Raw genomic sequence first — 21,888 nt, 5'->3', positions numbered from 1 at the left:
ATAGGTACCATCTTAAGTTGGTCGTCACCAATATGGCAGTAGGCCTAGTTGTAATATCTTCTAATGTTCTCGAATCTTATATGGGTTCTTGCTTGCTTTAACCTACAAGTAAATTTTACAATAGAAGGTGCGACTATAGCAAAGGTCACCAATTTCTTAAAGTTAAAAAAGGAAAGAAGTTCAAAAATTATTCGAGATACAACGTGTTTTCTTTGTTATAGTTTGAAATTTCACACATACTCGTGAAAATTGCTTTCTATTCAACAAAAGCATTTTTTTCTTTTAAAGTTTTTAACGGATAGTCACTCCGCTGTTGCCTCGCGTAGAGTCGTAGGTAATTGAAGGTAATTAGATTGTAAAAAAGTAGGGCGTTTTTTGAAAGCATACCCTCTTTACATGGTGGAATAACTATATAGCTGTTTTAGCAAGTACTTGTCGAAAATAACATCAACATCTTTTCGCTGTCGATTTTAATTAGAGCTACAACAAAGTTTTAGAACTATGTTCGAGAATTCTTTTATAGCCCGTAATTTCGGTGTGCACGCTATAGCCTGCCTAGCTCGTAAAATAGTCAACAACAATGTAGGTATGACACATTTTTGCGCTGATAACGTACGCCTTAAGCCTTAAGCCTAAAAATAGAATTCATCCGAGTAGGTACTTAAGATTATTTTTTTTTTCTTAAAGAAAGTACCGTACCTATTGAGAAGCGCATGAAGATATATTTCATTGTAAAATTCTACCAAATTCAACCATGCGACTAAATAGCTATCTATTCGCAAACACGGGGTAATGGTTTAGCTATTCAAAGGTAGTATTATCCTTCTACTTTGTACTGAGGTTCACTCCCCCCTAGATGGCGAAACGGAGCCGAATAATTTTAAATATACAGGGTGTTTCTGATAAGTCTGCATGCATAAATACACCCAACCAACAAGTCTTTTGAATTTTTTGGGAAATCAGTTTTGAGTCGAAAATTTCTATTTTGTTACCGGTCAGTCCTGTCTTCAAATACCTCAACCACCTAGAACTCACCCACGCATTTAAAAAGGTATATCATAGACCGGAAGAGCCATCTCCTCGAGGACACGGCCGGTGTTACCGTGTAAATAACGCGTGATTGAACATACGCAGCACCACCGCTGAATTCAGAGCGTATGTTAGATTTCGGCGAATTCATTCATATGGGTCCTTTTTAGAAGAGTCCCATCGCGGTATTTAACAATACCTTGAGGATGAGCAAGGATTGCTGGGAACATGCATGGTCTTTGTCCCGTTTATTATCAAATGGACCATGGTTCTATATCACTCGGAGCTCGAATCTGATGAAAGCTATTCAAATAGTAAATCCTTCAGGGAACGATCGAGTACAATCATTTTGTACGAGAATATAACTTAATCCCGATGTTAATATGAATTAAATTCATTCATTCGTGAATTTATACCAGTAAGAATAACCCCGATGAATTATAATGGGAACCCCGATGAATTATAATGTGTCGTTGGGTCTTGACCATCCACGTTACAAACATCTTGATAATTGGTAACACCAGGCATGCACTGTGTACTAATATAGTATAGGTATTGTTATTAATGGGGAAATATCCACGCCCCTTTTTAGTCTGGAGAGAAGATGGTGCGTGGAGTGGTGAGATCTCGGAGTGGTTACCATGACAACCCGGTAACTCGATAGCCCTTCTCTTTATTCTAGTTCTCTCGCATCTATCTCTTGTCGGAGCAGTCTCTCGGAACCGAGCTCCGAGCTATATAGTGGGCGGAGTTCAATCGCCTATGTTTTCAAGATCCTTTGATATGAAATTGCTTCGGCTTTTATAATTCCCAGCAAACGCTTCGGGCCATAGCCTTCATATTCATTATAACAAGGAATTTATTCGTGTATCTAAGAATATTAGGGACGCGTATTCTGTTATGTTTGGGGTGAAAGAACATTCTGACGTAGATTTCCATGGTGTCAAAAGGCTCAATTAAGAGAGCGCTAGACATCTCTCCGCGAATGATGAAACCTCTGATGAAACGCATACGTTAAACATCAAACTTATATTCTTAGATACTCTAATGAATCCTTTACAGTAGACCAGCAATTCCCCCTGCTACTAGGCCTAATAATAATAATAATAATAATAATAAGCCTTTAGAAATTTACGTAAATTTGGTTATAAGTTCATAATTGAGCGTTTCTCTCTTTTGAGAATATTCCCATTCTTTGTTATCCGTAGTCTCGAGTTATTTTAATAAAAATACTTGAAATTCTTAACTTTAGAAATAATATAAAAGCCTATATATATTTTTCTCTCTCTCTCTCTCTCTGGCCTCACACGCTGAAAAGAGAGACAGAAAAAAACACTCTTTTTCTTATACTGGTAAAAGTCGATTCGTCTAAAATTCGTCTCACCTCGTTTTTGGCCCGGGGCTTTTAAAGGGAAAAAAATTCGGGTTCGTTTTATCAAAAAAAAAAAAATTGTTTGTTAGACTTCGCCCCATACCTTAGGGGTCATAGGGGTCGTACTCAGTAAGGTACCATATAGTAGTAGTAAAATATAGGCTAAACTCATTTCCACCTATTGGAACTTTTTTATTCGGTTTTGTAGATTTTTATCTAAAATTAAAGTATTTATTTATTTATTTATTTTGAATTACAGAAAATGGATGCCTAATATATTAACTTTGGAAATTCAGGATACTTGCTCAGGTAAGATAATTTTAATTCATTTACTAATAGACCTTTCAATAGGGCTTAAAGATACCACCAACCCACCAAAATTAATATCCGGTATGTGAGATCCAAATGAATTCAAATAATACATAGTTTTCAGACTAGGAGGGTTGATACCATTTACACTGCAGGAGACGAGCCTACTTGGTACTGCACTTTATCCACCAAGTAGCCTGGCCTCCAGGTGTAAATGGTATCAATACTCCTAACTGCGTGGTGTTTGAAGTCATTTGGATCCCATGCACATATCGGATCTTAATTTTCTTTTAATAAAACGAATGTGGTCAGAAACCGGATTCTATTTTACCCCCTCCCCCAACTTGGGGGTCTATTACGTCATGACGTGTGTATGTGTGTGTCACATGGTTTAAACTATAATATTTAGAGTGCTCTTATACTGTTTTGGGTAATGTAATAGGCTATAGCCTTATCGAAAATGGATATTGCTGTGTATGCTACAAGTATACATTTACAAAGACATACACACACAGGCCTTCCGCTTTCTTTGGTCTTGTGTGTCTCTCTTAGCTTTGATGCTATAGCTATCTGGATATTGTAGTGCCATTCTTTAAGACATAAATCGTTAGTTTAAGATAAGGGAAGTCGTGGCGGTAAAATGCATCCCAACAACAAAATAAAAAGAAATGGTTTCTCTTTGGGTTGAGAAGTTAATTTATGAAGTTGTCAACGGCTCTTACTATTAACTGTATATAGAGAGGTTAAGAAATTACTCTGGAAAGTTAAAGTTAAGCCTTGGTGAAATTTTCAAAGCCACCAAAAGTATCTATGAAATGGGACGTACTTTTATGGTCTCGAAATTTTCAAATTCTTTATTTATTTTTTTTTATTAAATTCAAAATTAAAGTTGCAAGGTGATAATTCATTATTCTCAAAATCGCCAGCCATGAATATGCATTTTGAACTCAATATATATATGAATGGTTTTTTTTTTCTGGTAAAGTAGTAATTTTCTTATGGGTGGCCCCGGTATGGTACACTCCATTTGCAAAAAAGAGGGGGTCTCTCCTTTTGTAATTTCTAGATGTTGGTTGGGGTCATGGACCAATAATTCGGCGTAGATCCCGGGCCGGGCTGCTCTATTAACAGTTCAGTTTAGGCTGCAGGTTAAAGGTATCTCTAATGAACTGCCCTGGAACACTTCGTTCGTACGTTCAAGGCGATATTTTAGCCGTCAATGACAGGGTTTAGACCAGCTAGATCGGATAAATTCAGGAATTTTTCCTGCCTAACGGACCTCGAAGAGCGAAGAAAGGGCTGGGTTGGGCGGACCGGACCCTTAAAGGGAGGGTGACCTTCACTCAAATATTACTTTTGCTCGAAATTAACTCGGTAGATAAATTTGAACCACCAAATGCTCCAAAACACGCTTCACATTATATAGTTATCATTATTAATTTATAGGTTAATTCGTTTAAATTAATTTAACTAATTATCGCCAAATCTATTTCTATACGCCTACATTAATTAATCTCAATATTTCTTAAAACCGCGTGGGCCAAAATAAACGAAAATTTCATTAAATATGCTCCTTAACCCGCTCTACAATCTGGACGTATCTATTAATTAATATGATAATTAGTTTAGGAGAAATTAATTAATTAATTAAATTCTAAAACGTTTTTCCATTTTCATAAATTAATTTTGTCGTATAGTATATATTACCAATTGATTCTGATATCTCATTCAACAAACTCTTAAGAAAGTTGCGACTTAAAATTTTTTTTTTCCAATTTGGCCACTATCAAGTACCCTTCTTTTTCCCCCCTTAATATAGTTCTCCCCCCTTGGGGGTGAATCTAGTCTTAATAGAGAAAAACAGGGTCTTTTCATCATTTACATCAAACACGAAAAGTAATATATATTTCCTCCCCTCTCCGGTAAAAAAGCAAGCGCCAATTCTAATTCGGGGATTTTGATAAGGGACCAATCAGGGATATCCTTCACTTTCGGGATCCGATTCCCATTGGTTCGTTGTATTTCGAAGCCCTACGACACCATGGCCTGAAGAGCTAGCTACTACTCTCTACAGGGGGAACAACATATAAAAAATATCCAAAAAGAAATCACGATTTTTTTAAATCTATCTCTCCATCTTGATCTTTTTTCTTTTTTTAATCCAAGGGATGAAGTGAGAGAGGGAACGTTAATAAAGTTTCAATTGAGAGGAAATAATATTAAGGTGACTTGAATACTAACGCTATCTAGCGGTTATTGAAGGAACTATGGAAGTTACTATGACATTTGACCTTTTTAAGGGTTCACGGACGAAGTAAATACGTAACTAAAAATTCGTATTTAGCGAAATGGCTTTCGCTTATAGTTAGAAATTTTGCATTCGTGACGTCATAAACGAGCCGTTTTAGGAACTATGGAAGTTACTATGACATTTGACCTTTTTTACGGGTTCAGGGACGAAGTAAATACGTAACTAAAAATTGATTTTTAGCGAAATGGCGTCTGCTCATTGTTTGAAATTTTGCATTCGTGACGTCATAAACGAGAAAGTACATCATACATCGTATTATTTATTAATTGAGCAGACGATTACGAATCTAGCTAAGCCGGACAACGAAAGATAATTATAATAAAACTTACCTTAATTGCAAATTAATCCAAATAATTCAAATTTAACTATTGACTTTTATAAAGACTTGAAAAAGGAACGCGTCCTGAGTCGCCAAAATCCAAAGATGGTATGAAAACCAAAGTTCGTTTTTGTTTAATTCTCTTGTAACAAATTACGCATGGACCATCCCGTAAAATATCACGTCTTACCTTTACTAGTTGTTTCCAAAAATGTTGGTACAATGGCTGTGAAACGATGGCTTAGGCTTAAAATTAAAGTAGTCTATTGGGAGAAAATAAAATTGAGAGAGAGATAGTCCATTAGAGAAATCTGAAACAATAAACAATTAGGGTATAGGACCGAGGGGGTCAAGAATTTAGAAAGCTTATTACGATTTTATTACTTTATTATTAAATTACGTACACCTCGAAACAAGCGTTTGGAATTGTTACAAAAGTGCGACGTGTCTCACAGGGCATGCAATTAAGAAAAATTTAAAACATTTGTGTTTTTCTTTCTTTAATTGATCTTAATGAAAACAAGAAGTGATATCTAGTTTATTAGGGAGAAGGTAGAAATTCGCATGCACATTTATAATCTAGCTTTATCTCCAGTCCAAACAAACGTAGGCCAGGAGTTAATCCCAGCCTCTAAATTACAACCAGCAGCATCTCATTGGTTCTTGAAAACTCACGTCAGCACGACGCGAATGACGAAGATTACTTGTATTTTCCGACTGAGGAGAGGCAGCGAAATAGCCCGGCCTCCTTTTACGTCCCCCCTTGTATTTTGAAAGGGGGACTGGGACTATGGAACGCCGCGCGCCATTACTTAGGCATCTTCTCCCTAGTAAACTAGATATCGCTTCTTGATGAAAAGTGACGTAAGAATGTCTGTTACGCCTTCGCTAAAACTATAAATGACATTCCAAATCAAATTAATTTACACGTTTTAAAATAAATAGCTATAGGCCTAGTAATTAACAATTCGAAATATTCGATACTAATCATTATTATTGCAATCTACATAAGAAAAACTATAGTATTCGAGTGACTTTGGCAAACCCTAACCTAAAAGTATATCAACTCAATATGTATAGTTTCATTGCAGGGGATGTAGTGTAATTCTACTATAATGCAGTATAGTTTTCCCCTTAAAAGAGTCATTTTTTGGAAGATGATAAAGATTCGGGAAAACCATGCACTAGATTACGGAAAGAGCTGTTCCTATTTGCAAGTGTAAAAATCCTTACGCGTTACGCAGACGTCGCATCTAACCGAACAACACCATAGCACGCGACAATGACAAGAATTTTTGACAGTTTTCACTTGAACATTGTAACCCCTTCCGCAACACATAATTTCGCAGTTTTCTCCTTTAACGCAATCGCGACCGGAAGTTCCCGGTCCGTAATTGTTGGCTTCGCAAAAGTCCGGGGACGTTTCCAAGTAGAGTAAGGATGTTTGTCCTCTCTTTGATTTACGAATCTTGGTATTACCTAATTGGACACGCGTCCCATCGGTCAAATCTTTCTGGTCGTTTCTAACAATAGCGTTACGCGCCCGAGTCTTGTTGATCAGGTGACCTTGCTTAGATTTGCGATGTCTTTTCCTGCAATACAAAAATAGGTACAGTGTGTCAAACCTTAAGAATTTGCCACGACCCTTAACTTAGTTAGTCAAAGTATTTTAACCAAATTACCCGTATTTTCTTTTTACATTCAATAAGCGCGTCGTAGTCGAGGACCCTTGCCTATTGGTGGAGGCGTTTTCGAAGACTTCGTTACCTCGAAATCGTCCGGCGTGATTGGCTGTTTTAATTCGAACGGCTCGTTCGTACTTATCTTTTAAAGTCGTGGCTGTGACGACGAAATTTGACAATTGCTTCCAACAAGTGCGAACGGAGCACGAACCCGATATCCCGTGACACTTGCAAACTTTCGCGACTCCTTGACGCAAAACCTGATTGGGGAGTTAAAAAATAATTAAATTAAATTAAAATTAAGGTCGGTCATTCAGGAATATCGTTGGATTTTTAATTATAAATCTGGGTTTTCTTTTTTCTTTTTTTTTTAAATTGTTTAAAAAAATAAATAATAAAAAAGTAGTCGGGGTAGATTTTGAGATCTGTATCGTACAGGAGAAGGAGGGTTAGGGATGGGACCTCACACGTTGGTCTTCAATGACTCCGATCTACCTACCTTTATGTATGTGATACCTGTCTGCGTGCGCGGCGTTCTTGGATATGTAGAGGGGCTACCGGTTAGCGCGTGTCGCAATTTAAAACCCTTAATAGACCCGTGTTTCGAGATATTTAAAGCCCAGACAGACGCGGGGGTCCAACCAAAAAAAACCTCTCACTATAGAGTCCCTTCCCAATGACCCAACTTAGGACTCTGGAGTTGGGAAGTATAGTAAATAACGATTGAGATGAATCAGTGGACAGAAACTTTGGTGCTTATGATAGCCATATTTTCCCCTATACTCGGGCCTCAAATCAATCCGAGCTCAAGATAATCAACTTTGAATTAAAAAATTTAAAATTAAAAATAAATTGAATAACTCTATAACTTTTGTTTAACTTAACTTATAAAGAAACGGTTTTAGGGTATGATAGTTCAAATACTCCTCTAACCAACGATACTAAATACTAGGGGTCAAACCGTACAAGAGGTCAATAGAATGGCATTTGAAGGTATTACATGGATTTCGTTACATTGAGGCATGCACATCAGACATTCCCCTCTCGCCATAGGATATATCTCCTTTATTTTTCCAGTAGCTAGCTAGCTTCGATAGCTTATCAATACGATAAGTTCGTCTTTTTTTTTTACGACCGGGGCCATCTTAGTGGGAGATCCGAATTAAGACATTAAAAACGAAGCGTGAGTTGAATTTCAAACGCGCGATGCAGTTAACTAACTACATACTAAATGAATTCAACTGAAACATTTTTTCTTTATTTCTTTTTACCGAGAAATGGAATCTCTATAACACGCCAAGAAGCGATATCTAGTTTGCTAGGGAGAAGGTATAAATTCGCATGCACATTTTTAGCTTTATCTCCAGTCCAAACAAACGTAGGTCCGGAGTTAATCCCCGTCGCCTCTAAATTACAACCAGCGAGATATCTCATTGGTTCTTGAAAACTCACGTCAGCGCGACGAGAATGATATAACGAAAATTACAAGTATTTTTCGACTGAGGAGAGGCAGCGAAATAGCGAGGCCTCCTTTTACGTCCCCCCTTGTATTTTGAAAGGGGGACTGGGACTATATGGCGCGCGATTACTTAGGCATCTTATACCTTCTCCCTAGTAAACTAGGTATCGCTTCTTGAACACGCTAAGTATTCTTACGGACCGGTATTTACTCGTAACTTAAAAAGCATTCCAAAAATGTTTAGTTACAAGTGTATAATTTTAACGTCCAATTTTATTGGTCATCAGATTTTAGACATACGGGCCAAAATTACATTGTCATAAAAATGTATAAAAGTGCTTGGAATTATTTGGTATACTACAAAAGTATATACGGAAGGTATTATTAAATTGAATATAGCGAATTGACACTACGTGTTATTAGCCGCCTTAACTTTTGTACTGTCAATTAAACGTAACTGCCAACGCTTCGTTAAAAAGACGTAAAAAAGTGTGCCCCGAGAACGCGGATAGACAATTTGTTTTAACAGAATTCTTTTGACAAGGAAAGACTTTACAACAAATCATCGTGTCACGATTTAAAATGCCCTTTTGTTTTTTTCTTCTTCTTCTTCTTGACAAAAGGCGGATATCTTTTACCTTTCGCTAAGCCTAATTCCATTGGATTAAATATAAATTTGATTGATTAAAAATCTGGCTATTAAAAGAAAACCATCGTGGGAATAAAGGAACGATATACGCGTTTATTTAACTAATAGCATCCCCCGCCTTTTATAGCGCTAAGTTTAAAGGTAAATTAATACTGTACGCCGGTTCGGTATATCGCATTGACAAAGTCTTAAAGAGATCTTACGAGGTGATAAAAATAATTCTGACAGATTATTGGTCGGATTAGTTCAAACCAGTAAAGCTTTTAAGCTCCCATTATATAATATCATTGCCAAAAACCAAAATATTTTAGGTTTTAAAAATATACGTCCGTCTAATTTATCATAGCCCGGGACAAGTACATACGCTCTTGGATTAGCTATTCGAGGACATGCTAGTATTATCTTGCATGCCCCTGCATAACAAGGTTTCACTACCTAAGAATTTAAAACTATTGAATTAAATAAACAAAGTTTTAAAAATAATGGTAGGATTTTTTTTTCAAACATAACCTATACGTTTGTTATTGTAGGGTTCTATAGTATTTTTCATTTTTCTCGGATAGAGTTCGAGCTTTAGTTCAAGTTGACGCGTGGTTTAACAAACAAGGCACTTTCGAGTCTAACTTAACGCGTGAGAAAAGCATTTTGAAAAACAACTTATATCGTCCAAAACTTTTGAACGAGAAAATGTGTTTAAACTAAATAGTTTTTAACCTTCCATAGCTCTCTTCTTACTACTACTACTTTACTTAGGTCTTCTATACTTATTTTGTTTGAACATTTGGCCGCCCCAAGTTAAACATTAAGATACCCTACGTCTCACGCTGAGAAGGTGATCGGGAGGATACCGAGCTAGGATGCTGCATCTCTTAATGCGGTGGTTGCCAGGAATGGGATACGTCCTCCTCATCTCTTTCCCATGCTTCTTATTCTCAAAGAAAGTTTTTCTTTAAATTCTATATATCGATTAAACTTGATCGACCACGATGAAAATAATCGACTCCTTTTTAATCGAGCTACGTGGAATTTGATATTAAACTAGTTTACTAATTGACTGTCTAGAAAGGTATCAATCGCTACCTAGGGCTCTCTGATTGGCTGTTTCTTTCTTAATTAGGATTTACATATAAATACTTAATTGTTTAATCATTGGAATTATATTGAACGTGGCGTTTAGCAAAGTGCACTTGGCTTACGCTAAAACGTAAAATTTGGGGGGGGGGGAAGCCGGAGTTCAAATAGTTCGATCATTTTAATGTCTGGCACGACGGGGAACCACCACTTATTTGACCTTTGAAGATTTGACCCCGTGAGAGTTTTCTATTCCAGATTTGACTAACTGACGCGGTCGGTTGAATTGCTAGCCGGGATATACCTGCCCCGGTGTATGGTTTAATGGAATTGAGTGTTTCCCACTTGGAATCTTTTTTCTTTTTTTTAAGAATGACGGGCAATTTCTTCCCATCAAGTACTTACTTACCCTTGTGAAACAACTTGATCAAATTTCAATATAGGGTAGTATTATTTTACGGTCGTTTCTCGCTATTAGAGTTGCAAAGGTACTGACTGATACGCGATTTAAACGTGGTATTTTTCAAAGATAGGCCGGAAATAAGGAGAAAGTACCATTTGTATTTATTTATTTATTTATTTCTACCTGAAGTCCAACTTCGGAGTTGTGTCTTTCCAATCTCGCTGTGAGGTCGCGACCTTTGGCCATGGCTCGACTCCCTATTAAACGGCGACATCCCAATAAGAATCTTCTTACAAATCGAACTCCGTATTTGACATTGTCCCCGCAACCTCCCCATCTCCAAGCCTTTCGCGTTTCCTCGGCCGCCGGGCTCGAATCGTCGCAAGTACAATAGGCTAGTCGACCACTCCCGCAACCTCTGGCCACCGTGTGCGCCAACGATGAAGAGACCAAAGCGTACAGAAACGCCGTTTCTTTGAAAGCTATACGTGCCAAGAAAATTATAGTCTCATGATGATTCTATAACAACACCCTTCTTACCTCCTTTAAGAAGATGAACCCTCGAACTTTCAACTGAACAATTCCAACGGTCGTGTTCGAACTGTTTACGACACCAAATGACCCCTAATCTCAAAGCTTCTACTAGAGTTTCGGCCAAATCCTTATCACGTCGACAAAGACGCCTTAAACGTCTGTGTCTTAAGTGAAGTACTTCGCAAAGGGACAGTGAAGAAGCGTTGACGCTCGATAAGGACAACGGCACCACCGTCTCGGGTATCGGAACTCGTGAAGTCAAACTATATAAGTACATTAAATGTTTGTCACAAATTTAAAAAAAAACTACTCGTGGTGAGGCCAGCCATTTTTACTTATAGAAAATGTAGGAAGTGTCATATTTAGGGTTAAATCCCTTCATGTATCGACGTTATTTAATTAAAAAACAATCTCGTAATAATTTCATACGGACATGGTAACTATTTTTGGGGCCCAGTTGAGACCAAAGACCTTAGATAAAAGAGACGAAAAACAGCTTTCTCTCTAGTACACTCTCGTACTGAAACCGAGTTCCTTAATTGAATCATTTTCCACCAATATCTGTCTATCTCAAACTCTCGAACCGGTAATTAAAAACCCGGCAGTTTAAAGGGGGGGGGACCAAAAAAACCAATTACGGAGCTAGAACTATACGTTTAACAAGGTGCTTTACAGCGTTATCGAAGTTACGGCGGACTTATACCTTTATAAGAGATAACGTAACGTCAAACGGTAGCCACTGCAAAGTTAAAAGCGGTGTTGACCAAAGATTAATGGCACTAGTTCGCCTTTGAACGTAGTAAATTCTATAGGGGGTTTACGGGCGGTGCTGATTAAGGTGGGTTTATTAGGTTAAGTAACTGGTGGGCCACCTACAAATTCACAATTGACGTCTTAGGAGCCCCGTGGCGTTTCACGTTGGGTGTTCTCGGACGTCTGAGTTCTTCGTCTCGCGGCCAACTCGACTCGGAGTTACTTCTAACCGTGACGAAATCGTTATTTACGATAGAAGCATGTTTAAATTTTAAGTCCAGCTAACTTTACTTACGATCATTTTTAATTTAGGGTGGCTTAGCTATTTGACAATGAGCTAGTATTATCCTACTATAATCTAGTAGTTTTACCTCTATACTCAGCTATGACAAACGAAATAAATGATCATACGCAATCAGTTTGGGTGTAGGGGAAAATCACTAGATTATAGAAGGATAATACTACTATGACTTGGAATTAAGAATTAACGGAAGATGTTTTTAAAGAATCTTCAAGCCATTCCGAGTAATTTTTACCCATAATTCATAGCCCAGGGTTATACATGTATACCCGCCCATTTTTAGCGATAATATAATTTAAAAACGTATATTAAATTTTAATCTGTATTTTTTTAAAATGAAAATTATACGGGTAGCTATATGTTTAAAATTTGTTTAAGGTAACTACTTGATTTATCTCTTGAGTTTATCTTTATTTATCCAACAGAAGAGAATGGGCTAATATTTCACGTCACGCTATCTTATTGAACACTAATGTCCGTGAAGTTGCGATTGTCAGGTTTAAAATGCAAGCCGCTCAATGACTATACTATATACCTTAATATTTGTTTCCCAATGCGAATTTTGTAGGATTCCACGAGACTCAAGGGATATGCTACCTAACGACTATATGCTATCTTAATATTAGTTTTATATTTTAATTTCGTCGATCAAAGGGTATATGCTAGTTATCCCGGCTGTTCTGCGTAATTTTAGTCACTTCCAAGTCTCTCAAGTACTATACTAACTTATTTTCGGTTTCTCTATACGCTTCGAAGTCGCTCAAGAACTATCAAACTACAATTTTTATGATTTTCAGCTTGGACTAATTGCAAATGAGTCTTAATTAAATTAGTCTAATTATTTTTAAGGATAACTTACCCAAAATACGCGTAAACTTGTATTCGCGACGAACACAAATTAAGAGCCAATATGCACCAAAAAATTGTATTCATGACGCGTAACGTAATTAACCATTAATTGTTATATATTAATTTAAATCTAAGAACATATTAACGTATTAAGAAACGTTAGTAAAGGGTTACTCGGAACTCCGCTACGATTTAGTTGAATAGGTGTACCGTAATAGTACTTGTATGGAAACATTTGGTGCAAAAACTGCAAAGTACTCATATTGTAAAAGCTAGGTATCTCTCCCCAACAAGGAACGATTTGGTGTTACTTTTTGAAAGTATCTGGTATTCGAGCCCCCTTTAGCTTTTTGGGGAATAGCGACTGGTCAGGGTGGGGGCCACTTTCAATATTAAGACTTTAAACCAATGGCGTCAAAGTTAAGGAGGAGCTACAGGTACGACTTACAAGTTCTTCCGATTTAAAACGATTCATCTCCCAAATAAATATATAAAAAGAAATTGCTGTTACGTATCTCATTTTGTAGATCGCTCCTTGGAACCCTAGACTGCAATCAATAGATTAATCGCGTTTCATTTTCCCTTTGTTATTTGTTACATATCTTAATATGTAAGGAAAAACAGCGCTTATTAATGGAAATAGGCCTAAATGTCTATTTTTTCACCTATTGTAGTTTAATCTTCGGAATTCTCAAAGAAAAATGTCATTTGCGTGTCACTTTCCCTTACAATAGAGTAATGGCACCTCCCTGCCTTTGGCTACGTTATGTTATATGAGAAATTAACATGTAGTGCCACTACTCTATTTCACTTGTATTTGTAACACATCGCGGTGTTGTCAACTTCAAATACAATTTTAACTAAAAACACCTTAAAGTTGAACTTATATGTTAATTTATATTAATTAAATTTGAATGATTGTAATTATTTTTCACCCTTCAATCATAATAATGACTGGCAGTTCTTCGTTATTACGTCATTCTTCATATGACAACAATTACGCATATGGTACTGGTTGCCGTAGGAGTCTACGTTGACATTGTAAACTGTGCAATACCGACGAAGCCAAGTGACGAAATAAGCAATTATTATATTTAAACAAAATTTAAGTTGATATGGTGTTTGAAAACGTTAAAAATCTGCTTTAAATTGAAATGCGGGTAGGTTTTAAGTTTTAATATCGCGGTTTTCGAATCTTTTCGGCCAAATTAATTCGGGCCTTGGTCTTTCTTCTTCCAGTTTGAGAAAAATCGAGAAGGAACTTCAAGTCAAGGAACCACCTCTATAAGAATCCGTATTAGTAAATCAAAATCGAATCCTAAAGAAATGTCTACATCGAAACCGAATACGTCGGAAACCATGGAAAATACAAAGCTGGAAGATTTTGAAATTCCATCAGATGCTGGGAATCATTCAGTATCTGTGACTCCCGAACGGGAGGAAGTTGTACCGACTCCGAGTTGGTTTTCAAGTTACATGGAAAAGGTATGCCTATTATTTAGTTCCGTGAAAATGAGCCCCTGAACACCTTAATCGTGATCTTTATTTTTCAGTTTAAAGTTGAAGTTAAAAATGAAGTTGCCAGTGAAGTTATAGAGAAAGTTTCAGAAATCTTGTTGAAAAACACGGAGATCTTCAATTTGAAAAGCAACTCATCAAGACTGTCGCCTCCCAAAGAAACTAATTACGCTTCTCAAAGTATTAACGGGGAAGAAGCTATTCACGTTGGAATAACTTGTGATAATTGTGAAAGACCAGTCATTGGAATGAGATACAAATGCTTGTAAATTGAAATTCGTTAAGCTAACGTTTATGTTTATGTATGTTAATCACTCGACAACTCTTTTACTCCTTTAGCGTGTGTGTTGATTATGATTTATGTCAAGATTGCGATCGATTACCAGATATTCACGACCCCAGACACACATTTTATCGAATCCCCATTAATTGGAACTCCGAACAGGGATTAAATGTTGGTGGTAACGGGTCCATTAGCCCAGCCTCTTCTTGGGTCTTAGCAGGCGCATCAAATGGCGGTTGCCAACGAAAATTGCGTCACGCTTATCGTAAGGCGGCCTCCAATTCGTCTACTAATTGTTTTAGAGGCAAGAAAACGTCTCAGATGAATAAAATTATGAAAGTCAATGATCATCCGAGAACCGTCAATGAGGCTAAATCAACACTACCAAAAATATTGAACGAACAGAATGTTTTAGCTTCGACTAAAGTTGTTGTTGACGGAATCCCTGAGAAATTGTAAGACTAGCTTATTTGGGTTTTTTAGAGTTAACAATTTTCAGCAATCCTGTTTCAGAAGTCTCGATTATGAAGTAATTAAAAACGACTCTGTCCCTGATGGCTCATTTGTCTCACCTGGGGCGCAATTTGTTAAGTTTTGGCACGTTAAAAATACTGGAAGTCAAGCTTGGGGCAATGATACTGTGGTAAGACAGTCCCCCAATCCCCCGGAATGGTAAAGCCAATGCAAAACATTGTTGGATTGCCCCTTTAGTTGCGTTATTCTTGGGGTAACCTGATCCTGATGACTGAAGGCATGGACCGACCAGTGCCTCCTTTGAAACCTGGCGAGGATTGTTCCATTGGCATTAAGTTCTTGGCCCCTCTGGTACCCGGAAGTTACCAGAGTAACTGGCGTTTCAAGAGTGAGGGAGTCGTCTTTGGACGGAGATTGACTTGTAGTATCATTGTCGTCAGTTCGGGGGAAGATCAAAGTGTACCGGCGCTTGAGACAAATAAAATGGATCAGGATGACAAGGAAAAACTCGGGGATCTTTCCTCTTCTTTATCGCAAATCCATATTGACCAAGAGAATGGACATATCAGCAACCGAAAAGTGTCCTCATCATCTAACCAATGTCAATCCGAGAGCAGTCCCAAAGCCCGCTTTGAGGATAGCGACGACACGGCTAGTATCCTGAGCCTGAGCGACTCTGATAGCGACTATGTTAAAATTCCCTCGTCACGTCCGCCTCCTTGTTTCTCTTGGTCCACCCCATTTGGAGCCCCACCCATGGTACCCGAAGTTAAACACCACCCAGTCCCTCCTCCTAAGGCTCCAACCCCGCCTTTGTCCCCTAATGACGTCGTTGTTGGGAATCGCGTCGTCACCTTGGAAGAAGTCAAAACCGATACTGACGGAGCCAGCATTGGACGCGCTTCCAGCATTGAAAGCCCACCTTTGTCTCCTGTCAGACAGAATCCTAATGCTATTTCCGTTTCTCAAGAAACTGGAGCTCCCGAAGAGGCGGAACAACAACCCATAGAGACGCGTCACGACGCGGATGAAACGGGTGAAAGTGAGAGACCATTGACAAAACAACCACCAAAGAAACGAAGAAGTCCTACACCAACCCATGGAGATACTTATGACGAGTATAATTCAGAGTACGAGCGCGGATTTATATTTAATATGGGGTAATATCATGGGCTTCTAATTTGGGTATTTCCATCATAGAACGGTACAGGTTTTACCAGAAGGATTGGTAACTGGTGCTTTAACAGCCGCAGCTTCTGTTTATAACACAGCCAAAGCCATTTTCTCGACAATTCAAAATCCAGAAGTAAAAAACTATAATTAACATTTTCTTTAGTATCTTTAAGTAGGCCAGTTGACAATTGTCTCGCTGTTTCTTAAGGGAAACGTCCCACTCCCAATGTCCGAGGAAATCGTGACACGCCCACCTCCCTCTTTGAGTCCAATGGGACAGTTGATGGAAATGGGTTTCTGTAACCGTGAATTGAATGGTACTTTGTTGTCAAAACACAACAATGACGTAAATGCCGTTGTTTCCGAGCTCTTATCCATGGGAGATAATAATTGGTACACCACTAGACACCGACAACCTGATTTTGATTAAAATAAACGTGTAAGATTGATTGATTGTTAACTAAGCCTTGGCCAACTTTAAAGGCCAGTCAAGGCTTAGGAAAACTAGTTGTTCAACTTCTTCCTACAGTATCTATTCTTGCTCTTGTTTAATATATAATTTTATCTACAAATAATATATCTATAATCGTAAAAAGTTTCATTTTTAGACCAGAATGATATTTAATTTAATTAGTTTGAAGTGAATCAAATGACTCGGTAGTTTAAAGTAAAACTTTAAAGGCTTTTCTATGTTAGGCCTAACTTATAATTAATTATAGAGGTAAGAATATGGGATCAAATAATTCATCTATTCGTTCTATGCCTGTACTTAATACAGTTTTCTGTAAAATGGTCATTGATGTTAAACAATAAATATTAAATTCAGTTTAAATTAATAGTTATACTTTAAATAATAAGACTGAAATAGCGCGAGCGGCTTGCGTAGTGTTGCGCGTGATCGAGTGGGCTATGACTGAACGTTTTCGCTCTCTCGCTCTCCAACAACCGCCATCTTAGCCCGTATGTTTCAAACCCTTACAAACCATGCCGATTGATTAATATCGTTAATGGAGATTAAACTTTAATTAATTGTAGACATAAGTGAAGTTATTATTTATAAAAGGTGTTTGGAAAACTTTATTAATCTTTATGATACATAAAATAATGGTAAATATACATGAACTGTCATGTTTGAGAACGATAGGCTTCCACGTTTTGGTATATTAAGCCTTGGCGTAAAAAAGAAAGGTTGAGGTTGAAAAATGGCGGACGACAAAGAGACCTTATTCTTTGCGTTTTCCGTGAGCAAAGGTGTAGAGATTTAGTTATTATTCGGTGGTTGAATAATTTCCGTAAATTCTTCCTCCAGCGTTGGCCCTGATGTTGAGGTTACATCTTCATTTTGGTCCTCCTCAAAAGAATCTTCCGACTGTTCGTCAGAACCTTGTTCTTTTTGCTGGCGTATTTTCGTGTCCCGTCGCCTTTTCCCACTGTTCCTTTGTGGCAAATCCGCGGCTTCTGGGTCTTCCTCGATGCAGTCCATTGTCTCATTGTTGTCCCGCGTCGAAGTCGATGGCTTCGAAAACTCTCCTGTTTTAGATATCTTGGCGACCCTAGAGTCTCTTTCACTCTCCATTCGCCGATAAGCCGCGTCTTGTCGCCTGCGTCGCCTTGACGCGTTGTCTCTTTCGCGGGTCCATTGTCTGTATTCCTCGTTCTCCATTCTTTTTTTTCTCGTTAAACGTTCTTTCATGTTTTCCTTTTTGCGGTAATTCTGGTCTTGACGACGTTGTCGGCGGCGTTCGTTGTCTTTTTCGCGAAATTTTTGTAGTTGGCGTCGTTTCCGACGAGCCAAGTTTTCTCGTTCCCGAATAGCTTTGACGTAATCTTCACTTTCGCGGAGTTTTCTTCCAGTTCCGTTGGATTTAACGTGATAATCCGGGTCCCGGTCTTTTTCCGACTGGGTTACCTTAAAACTCGTTAAGGACCTTCTAGGATACCGCGATGATGTCTCGCGTTTCTTGTTGGCAGTACCATCCATAATTTGTAATTTTCGAGCTAAACCCCGTACCCGCCATTTAAGCCTGATTAATTTGCGAGTGTCACTGTCCTCTAGACGTTTTTGCAACAATGTCCTCAGACGGTCAGGGTCCGTTTTCTTTTTTTTAAGTTTTTGCTTGATGAATTTGTTAATCTCCATTTCGGTGAAGGGTTTCTCAAACAAGATGTCCTCGTCCCCAAGTAGTTCGCGTAGGTTAACATCGGCGTTTTCAAATCCTTCGATTATGGACACTATGTCCGTTTCTGTGGCTTGATTTTTATCAACAGGAAGGCTTGGACCATCTTGCGATTGTTGGGGTACATTGTTGACAGTTTCATCAACTGGATCTTGTTGTTTAGAAGTGTCAGTTTGTCCATTGTTGGCAACAGGCGCGGAAGAATTATTGTCAATAGTTGTATTTTGGACAATGTTAGTGTTTGTGTCAAGTGGTATGAAGTTGGTAGTGTCCGACGTAGTATGGTTTGAAATGTTCTGCTTTTCCTTGTAAGTTTGATTGTTGCCGTCATGCATTAGACCTAATTCATCTTTTAACATGTCTTGTACCATATTTTCTACGCTCCCACTCATTTTTCTTAGACTTTTTTACTGTTTGATCAGTAAGTCATTTAAATTGAGTGAGTAAACGTGGTTGACTAGGCCGGGGGCAAGGAAAATGATTCGAAAATACTAACAAGCAGACGATACTGGATGCTTGTTTTTGGAGCAAAACTCATAAAAAACTGGGAGCTGAACTGATCCGAACTGTTTCCTCTTGCAATTTAGCAAGACGGCTTCGTTTTGCAAATTGTTCGAGTCAAACACCTAAAAATATGCATTCCAATGAGAAATTCTTATTTATCTATCTCAAATGTTTATTATACTTGACCATGATACCGTTATGTAAGTATTAAACAAATGAAATACTTTAATTTTAGTTAAATTTAGGCCTAGTCCTTACAAATGCATAAGCCTTGGCCGATACTTGCATTCTTCTAGAGACCCGCCCTTAGCTCTAAATTTAATTATAATTAAAATTCCGCTCTAAAATTCAAAAAAATAACTACGTAATTATTTCAGGTACCGGATTAGAGTGCTACGTTTGCGTTAATCAAGAAAATAACCTCGATAAATGCGTTAAAACTATCATGACATGTGATGTTATGGATGATAGATGTTTTTCCGAAGTCAGATGGGGCAGTAAGTGTTAAATTAGAGTTAATATCATTGCACACTTTAATTAATTAATCGACAATTAACCATTTAAGGCACACCTTATTGGGCACCAACTGGTGAAAAACAATTTTACATCACAAAATCATGCGCTACAAAAGCAAAATGTGACAGTGCATTAAGAAATGTTTCTAAACGGTGTGATAGAATATGGTATAATGATTGGGAATGTGCTGAATGTTGTTTCGGAGATAGATGCAATTATTACGTCACTGTAAGTTTAACTACCTTTCCAACCAAATAATTAATTAATTAATTAATTAAATAATTTTAATTAAATTTTAGCTTTCTGGGAATGCAGTTGAAACCAGTGTAATATCCATTGTATTTGCCCTACTTTCACCCCTTATCTTTAGGATATTCACGTAGCAAAACCCGTTAAAAAAACACCCATGACAAACACTTAATCAAGATCTGTTAAATGAAAATGTACTGTGTAGTATATTTTTTAAATTCATTTTATCATAATTTTAATTAATATTAAGGAAACAAACGTCTCATCATAATCATTGTTGAATGTTGAATCTCATTTTTGTTGAATGAGGGAACTTCCGTCCATTTTTCTCAACAGAATATTTTTATAGCATTTTTTTTGTATTTATACCTTGAAAAAAAAATCAATATTACTTATCAAAAAAAAACATACTTTAATAAAGTATTTTATACACTTTTGTCTTGGAAATTTCATTCATAATTAATATACACATATTTTTAAATAAATTTGATTGAAATTGTGTGCTGAAAATAATTTATTTCAATATTGCGTTATAATTTCAAAAATTCCCGCCATTTACGTTGCATCTGTCAGTTTTGGCGCTACTGCAGCTGTACATGTGATTCCGAACAGGGTGAGAAATAAGGCGGTGGCACTGGGCAAATGACCAGTTTAAAAATTGCTTTGACCAGTTTATTTATTAAATGCCTGGGGGTCCAGTGGTCACCGTGACCACCTTTTAAATTCCCTTTCTTTAGTAAAAAATAAATTCCCAGTAGTGGGTTATTGAAATTAATGCTTATAAAACAAATAAACAGTATATTAATCCATCCCTTGAGCCATTTCTGTGCAACTCTGACAGTATGTAGAAATATTAAGTGGTCATTGACCAGTTTTTAAATTAAAACCCTTGGGCTCTACTGGTCAAATGACCAGTTTAAAAATTTTCCTTATTTCTCACCCTGATTCCGAATCCCTTTCCACCATGCTTGCAGCCCGCCGCTCCTTACGCAATCTCTGATTGGCTAGAATCATAGCGGAAGTGTAGAGCGCGCCTTTACGCAAGTTGAGAGTTAGACCCCCTGTGAAGATCCCTCTCTAGGAAGAAAAATATTTCTAGACGCTAAGTTCGCTAACGGACCGTTTTTTTGGCGGTAAAAACGCAGCTGTTGCCCGTGAGGAACAATTTTCACTATCGAGGAACAGTACCGCGAGTGCCTTAACTTGGGCGGAAGTACTTGAAACCTACACGCGACTTGTGGACAACAATTACAATTACCTTTATGGACATTACCAGCCAAGGAGACAACGTTTGTTTTAGCTTTAGGTGAGTTTTTATTTTACCGTTCCGTTTTTGGCATGTGCTAAAAGTCATTAGTGACAAATTATAATAAAACTCGTAAATAATTTTGTTGGTTACGTTGTAAGACTTTAGAGGGGGGGGGGTAAAATTTTGACCCCTGATGACCTACACCCGCTATAAACTTCAATTATATCGTGCAGTTGTTGTTTTCTGAGTAAAAATAAATGTATGTTAATTTCATTTCATCCGCAAATGTTATGAAGGCCTTGAAACCTTTAGGTAGAGGTACAATGTAAAAGTATTGTCAAAATACACACAGATGTTTCCTTGTCAACAGAGGAATATTTAGTAAAGGCAAACTACGTTATCTTCTCTAGACTATAGATTAGTACAGGTACATCTATTGTAGTAATATCTTCCTATAATATAGTTGTTTCCCCCTACAACTCCGGGACCCCCTGAAGTAATGATTGTCCAGTACACGAGCCTAATGACTTTCATACACAATAGTAGGGAAACTCTATATCATAGTAGAATACTACTACACGCATTTCTTTTGAAGCAAATCCAGCCGTAGTATTTATCGAACGTAACGTATTTTTATTTACTTATGTTGTCAATAAATAAATCCTTAAGGTAAGACACTAGTCGCGATTCTACAACAATACACT

The 21,888-nt window shown here is 37.5% G+C and overlaps 6 protein-coding genes across 7 annotated transcripts in view; 4 read left to right on the top strand and 2 right to left on the bottom strand.

Moving 5' to 3' along the window:
- Nucleotides 1-2,710, top strand: part of LOC149654806 (endoplasmic reticulum disulfide reductase DNAJC10-like) — a 50,993-nt gene extending 48,283 nt beyond the window's left edge. The window contains exon 12 of the transcript XR_016370739.1: nucleotides 2,661-2,710. The gene's annotated coding sequence lies outside the window, so the exon portion shown is untranslated. The remainder of the gene's footprint in view (nucleotides 1-2,660) is intronic.
- A 2,986-nt stretch (nucleotides 2,711-5,696) lies between these two features.
- LOC149654805 (protein Wnt-9b-like) lies at nucleotides 5,697-13,543 on the bottom strand. The gene is made up of 5 exons (XM_089846456.1): nucleotides 13,052-13,543; nucleotides 11,145-11,401; nucleotides 10,788-11,086; nucleotides 7,023-7,282; nucleotides 5,697-6,932 (listed from the first exon to the last, which is right to left on the bottom strand). The coding sequence occupies exons 1-5, from the start codon at nucleotides 13,123-13,125 to the stop codon at nucleotides 6,548-6,550; spliced, it is 1,275 nt and encodes a 424-aa protein (XP_089702582.1). The 5' UTR covers nucleotides 13,126-13,543; the 3' UTR covers nucleotides 5,697-6,547.
- A 333-nt stretch (nucleotides 13,544-13,876) lies between these two features.
- Nucleotides 13,877-17,321, top strand: LOC149654804 (uncharacterized). Its single transcript, XM_089846451.1, has 8 exons — nucleotides 13,877-14,201; nucleotides 14,281-14,526; nucleotides 14,595-14,824; nucleotides 14,899-15,297; nucleotides 15,356-15,485; nucleotides 15,554-16,446; nucleotides 16,517-16,622; nucleotides 16,698-17,321. The coding sequence occupies exons 1-8, from the start codon at nucleotides 14,196-14,198 to the stop codon at nucleotides 16,917-16,919; spliced, it is 2,232 nt and encodes a 743-aa protein (XP_089702577.1). The 5' UTR covers nucleotides 13,877-14,195; the 3' UTR covers nucleotides 16,920-17,321.
- A 210-nt stretch (nucleotides 17,322-17,531) lies between these two features.
- On the bottom strand, nucleotides 17,532-19,156 carry LOC149654803 (uncharacterized). Its single transcript, XM_089846454.1, has one exon. The coding sequence runs from the start codon at nucleotides 19,056-19,058 to the stop codon at nucleotides 17,751-17,753; it is 1,308 nt and encodes a 435-aa protein (XP_089702580.1). The 5' UTR covers nucleotides 19,059-19,156; the 3' UTR covers nucleotides 17,532-17,750.
- Nucleotides 19,157-19,213: 57 nt separating this feature from the next.
- On the top strand, nucleotides 19,214-20,372 carry cold (coiled). The gene is made up of 4 exons (XM_089846465.1): nucleotides 19,214-19,370; nucleotides 19,548-19,667; nucleotides 19,736-19,914; nucleotides 19,986-20,372. Exons 1-4 carry the CDS (start codon nucleotides 19,301-19,303, stop codon nucleotides 20,067-20,069), a joined length of 453 nt encoding a protein of 150 aa, XP_089702591.1. The 5' UTR covers nucleotides 19,214-19,300; the 3' UTR covers nucleotides 20,070-20,372.
- A 680-nt stretch (nucleotides 20,373-21,052) lies between these two features.
- The window catches only part of LOC149654801 (uncharacterized), a 41,721-nt gene continuing 40,885 nt past the window's right edge, over nucleotides 21,053-21,888 (top strand). For both annotated transcript variants that reach the window (XM_089846441.1, XM_089846440.1), the window contains exon 1: nucleotides 21,053-21,241. The gene's annotated coding sequence lies outside the window, so the exon portion shown is untranslated. The remainder of the gene's footprint in view (nucleotides 21,242-21,888) is intronic.

This window comes from Phalangium opilio, unplaced genomic scaffold (assembly GCF_054372755.1).
Source record: "Phalangium opilio isolate 3A_F unplaced genomic scaffold, DU_Popi_V2 ptg000079l_1, whole genome shotgun sequence".
In the NCBI taxonomy this organism is placed as follows: domain Eukaryota; kingdom Metazoa; phylum Arthropoda; class Arachnida; order Opiliones; family Phalangiidae; genus Phalangium; species Phalangium opilio.
Note: the sequence above shows the minus strand (reverse complement) of the source record. Positions and strands in the feature narration are given on the sequence as shown.

Excerpts from the sequence above, each read along its gene's own strand:
- LOC149654803 (XM_089846454.1), bottom strand. The coding sequence starts at position 19,058 with ATGAGTGGGAGCGTAGAAAATATGGTACAAGACATGTTAAAAGATGAA.
- LOC149654804 (XM_089846451.1), top strand. Across the intron at positions 14,527-14,594 it reads TTTCAAGTTACATGGAAAAG|TTTAAAGTTGAAGTTAAAAA; the intron begins GTATGCCTATTA and ends TTTATTTTTCAG. Across the intron at positions 15,298-15,355 it reads GACGGAATCCCTGAGAAATT|AAGTCTCGATTATGAAGTAA; the intron begins GTAAGACTAGCT and ends ATCCTGTTTCAG.
- LOC149654805 (XM_089846456.1), bottom strand. The coding sequence starts at position 13,125 with ATGAATACAATTTTTTGGTGCATATTGGCTCTTAATTTGTGTTCGTCG. Across the intron at positions 11,402-13,051 it reads CAAGTTTACGCGTATTTTGG|TTTGACTTCACGAGTTCCGA; the intron begins GTAAGTTATCCT and ends GTACTTATATAG. Across the intron at positions 6,933-7,022 it reads AATGTAAAAAGAAAATACGG|GAAAAGACATCGCAAATCTA; the intron begins GTAATTTGGTTA and ends TTTGTATTGCAG.
- cold (XM_089846465.1), top strand. The coding sequence starts at position 19,301 with ATGCATTCCAATGAGAAATTCTTATTTATCTATCTCAAATGTTTATTA. Across the intron at positions 19,371-19,547 it reads CTTGACCATGATACCGTTAT|GTACCGGATTAGAGTGCTAC; the intron begins GTAAGTATTAAA and ends TAATTATTTCAG. Across the intron at positions 19,915-19,985 it reads GATGCAATTATTACGTCACT|CTTTCTGGGAATGCAGTTGA; the intron begins GTAAGTTTAACT and ends ATTAAATTTTAG.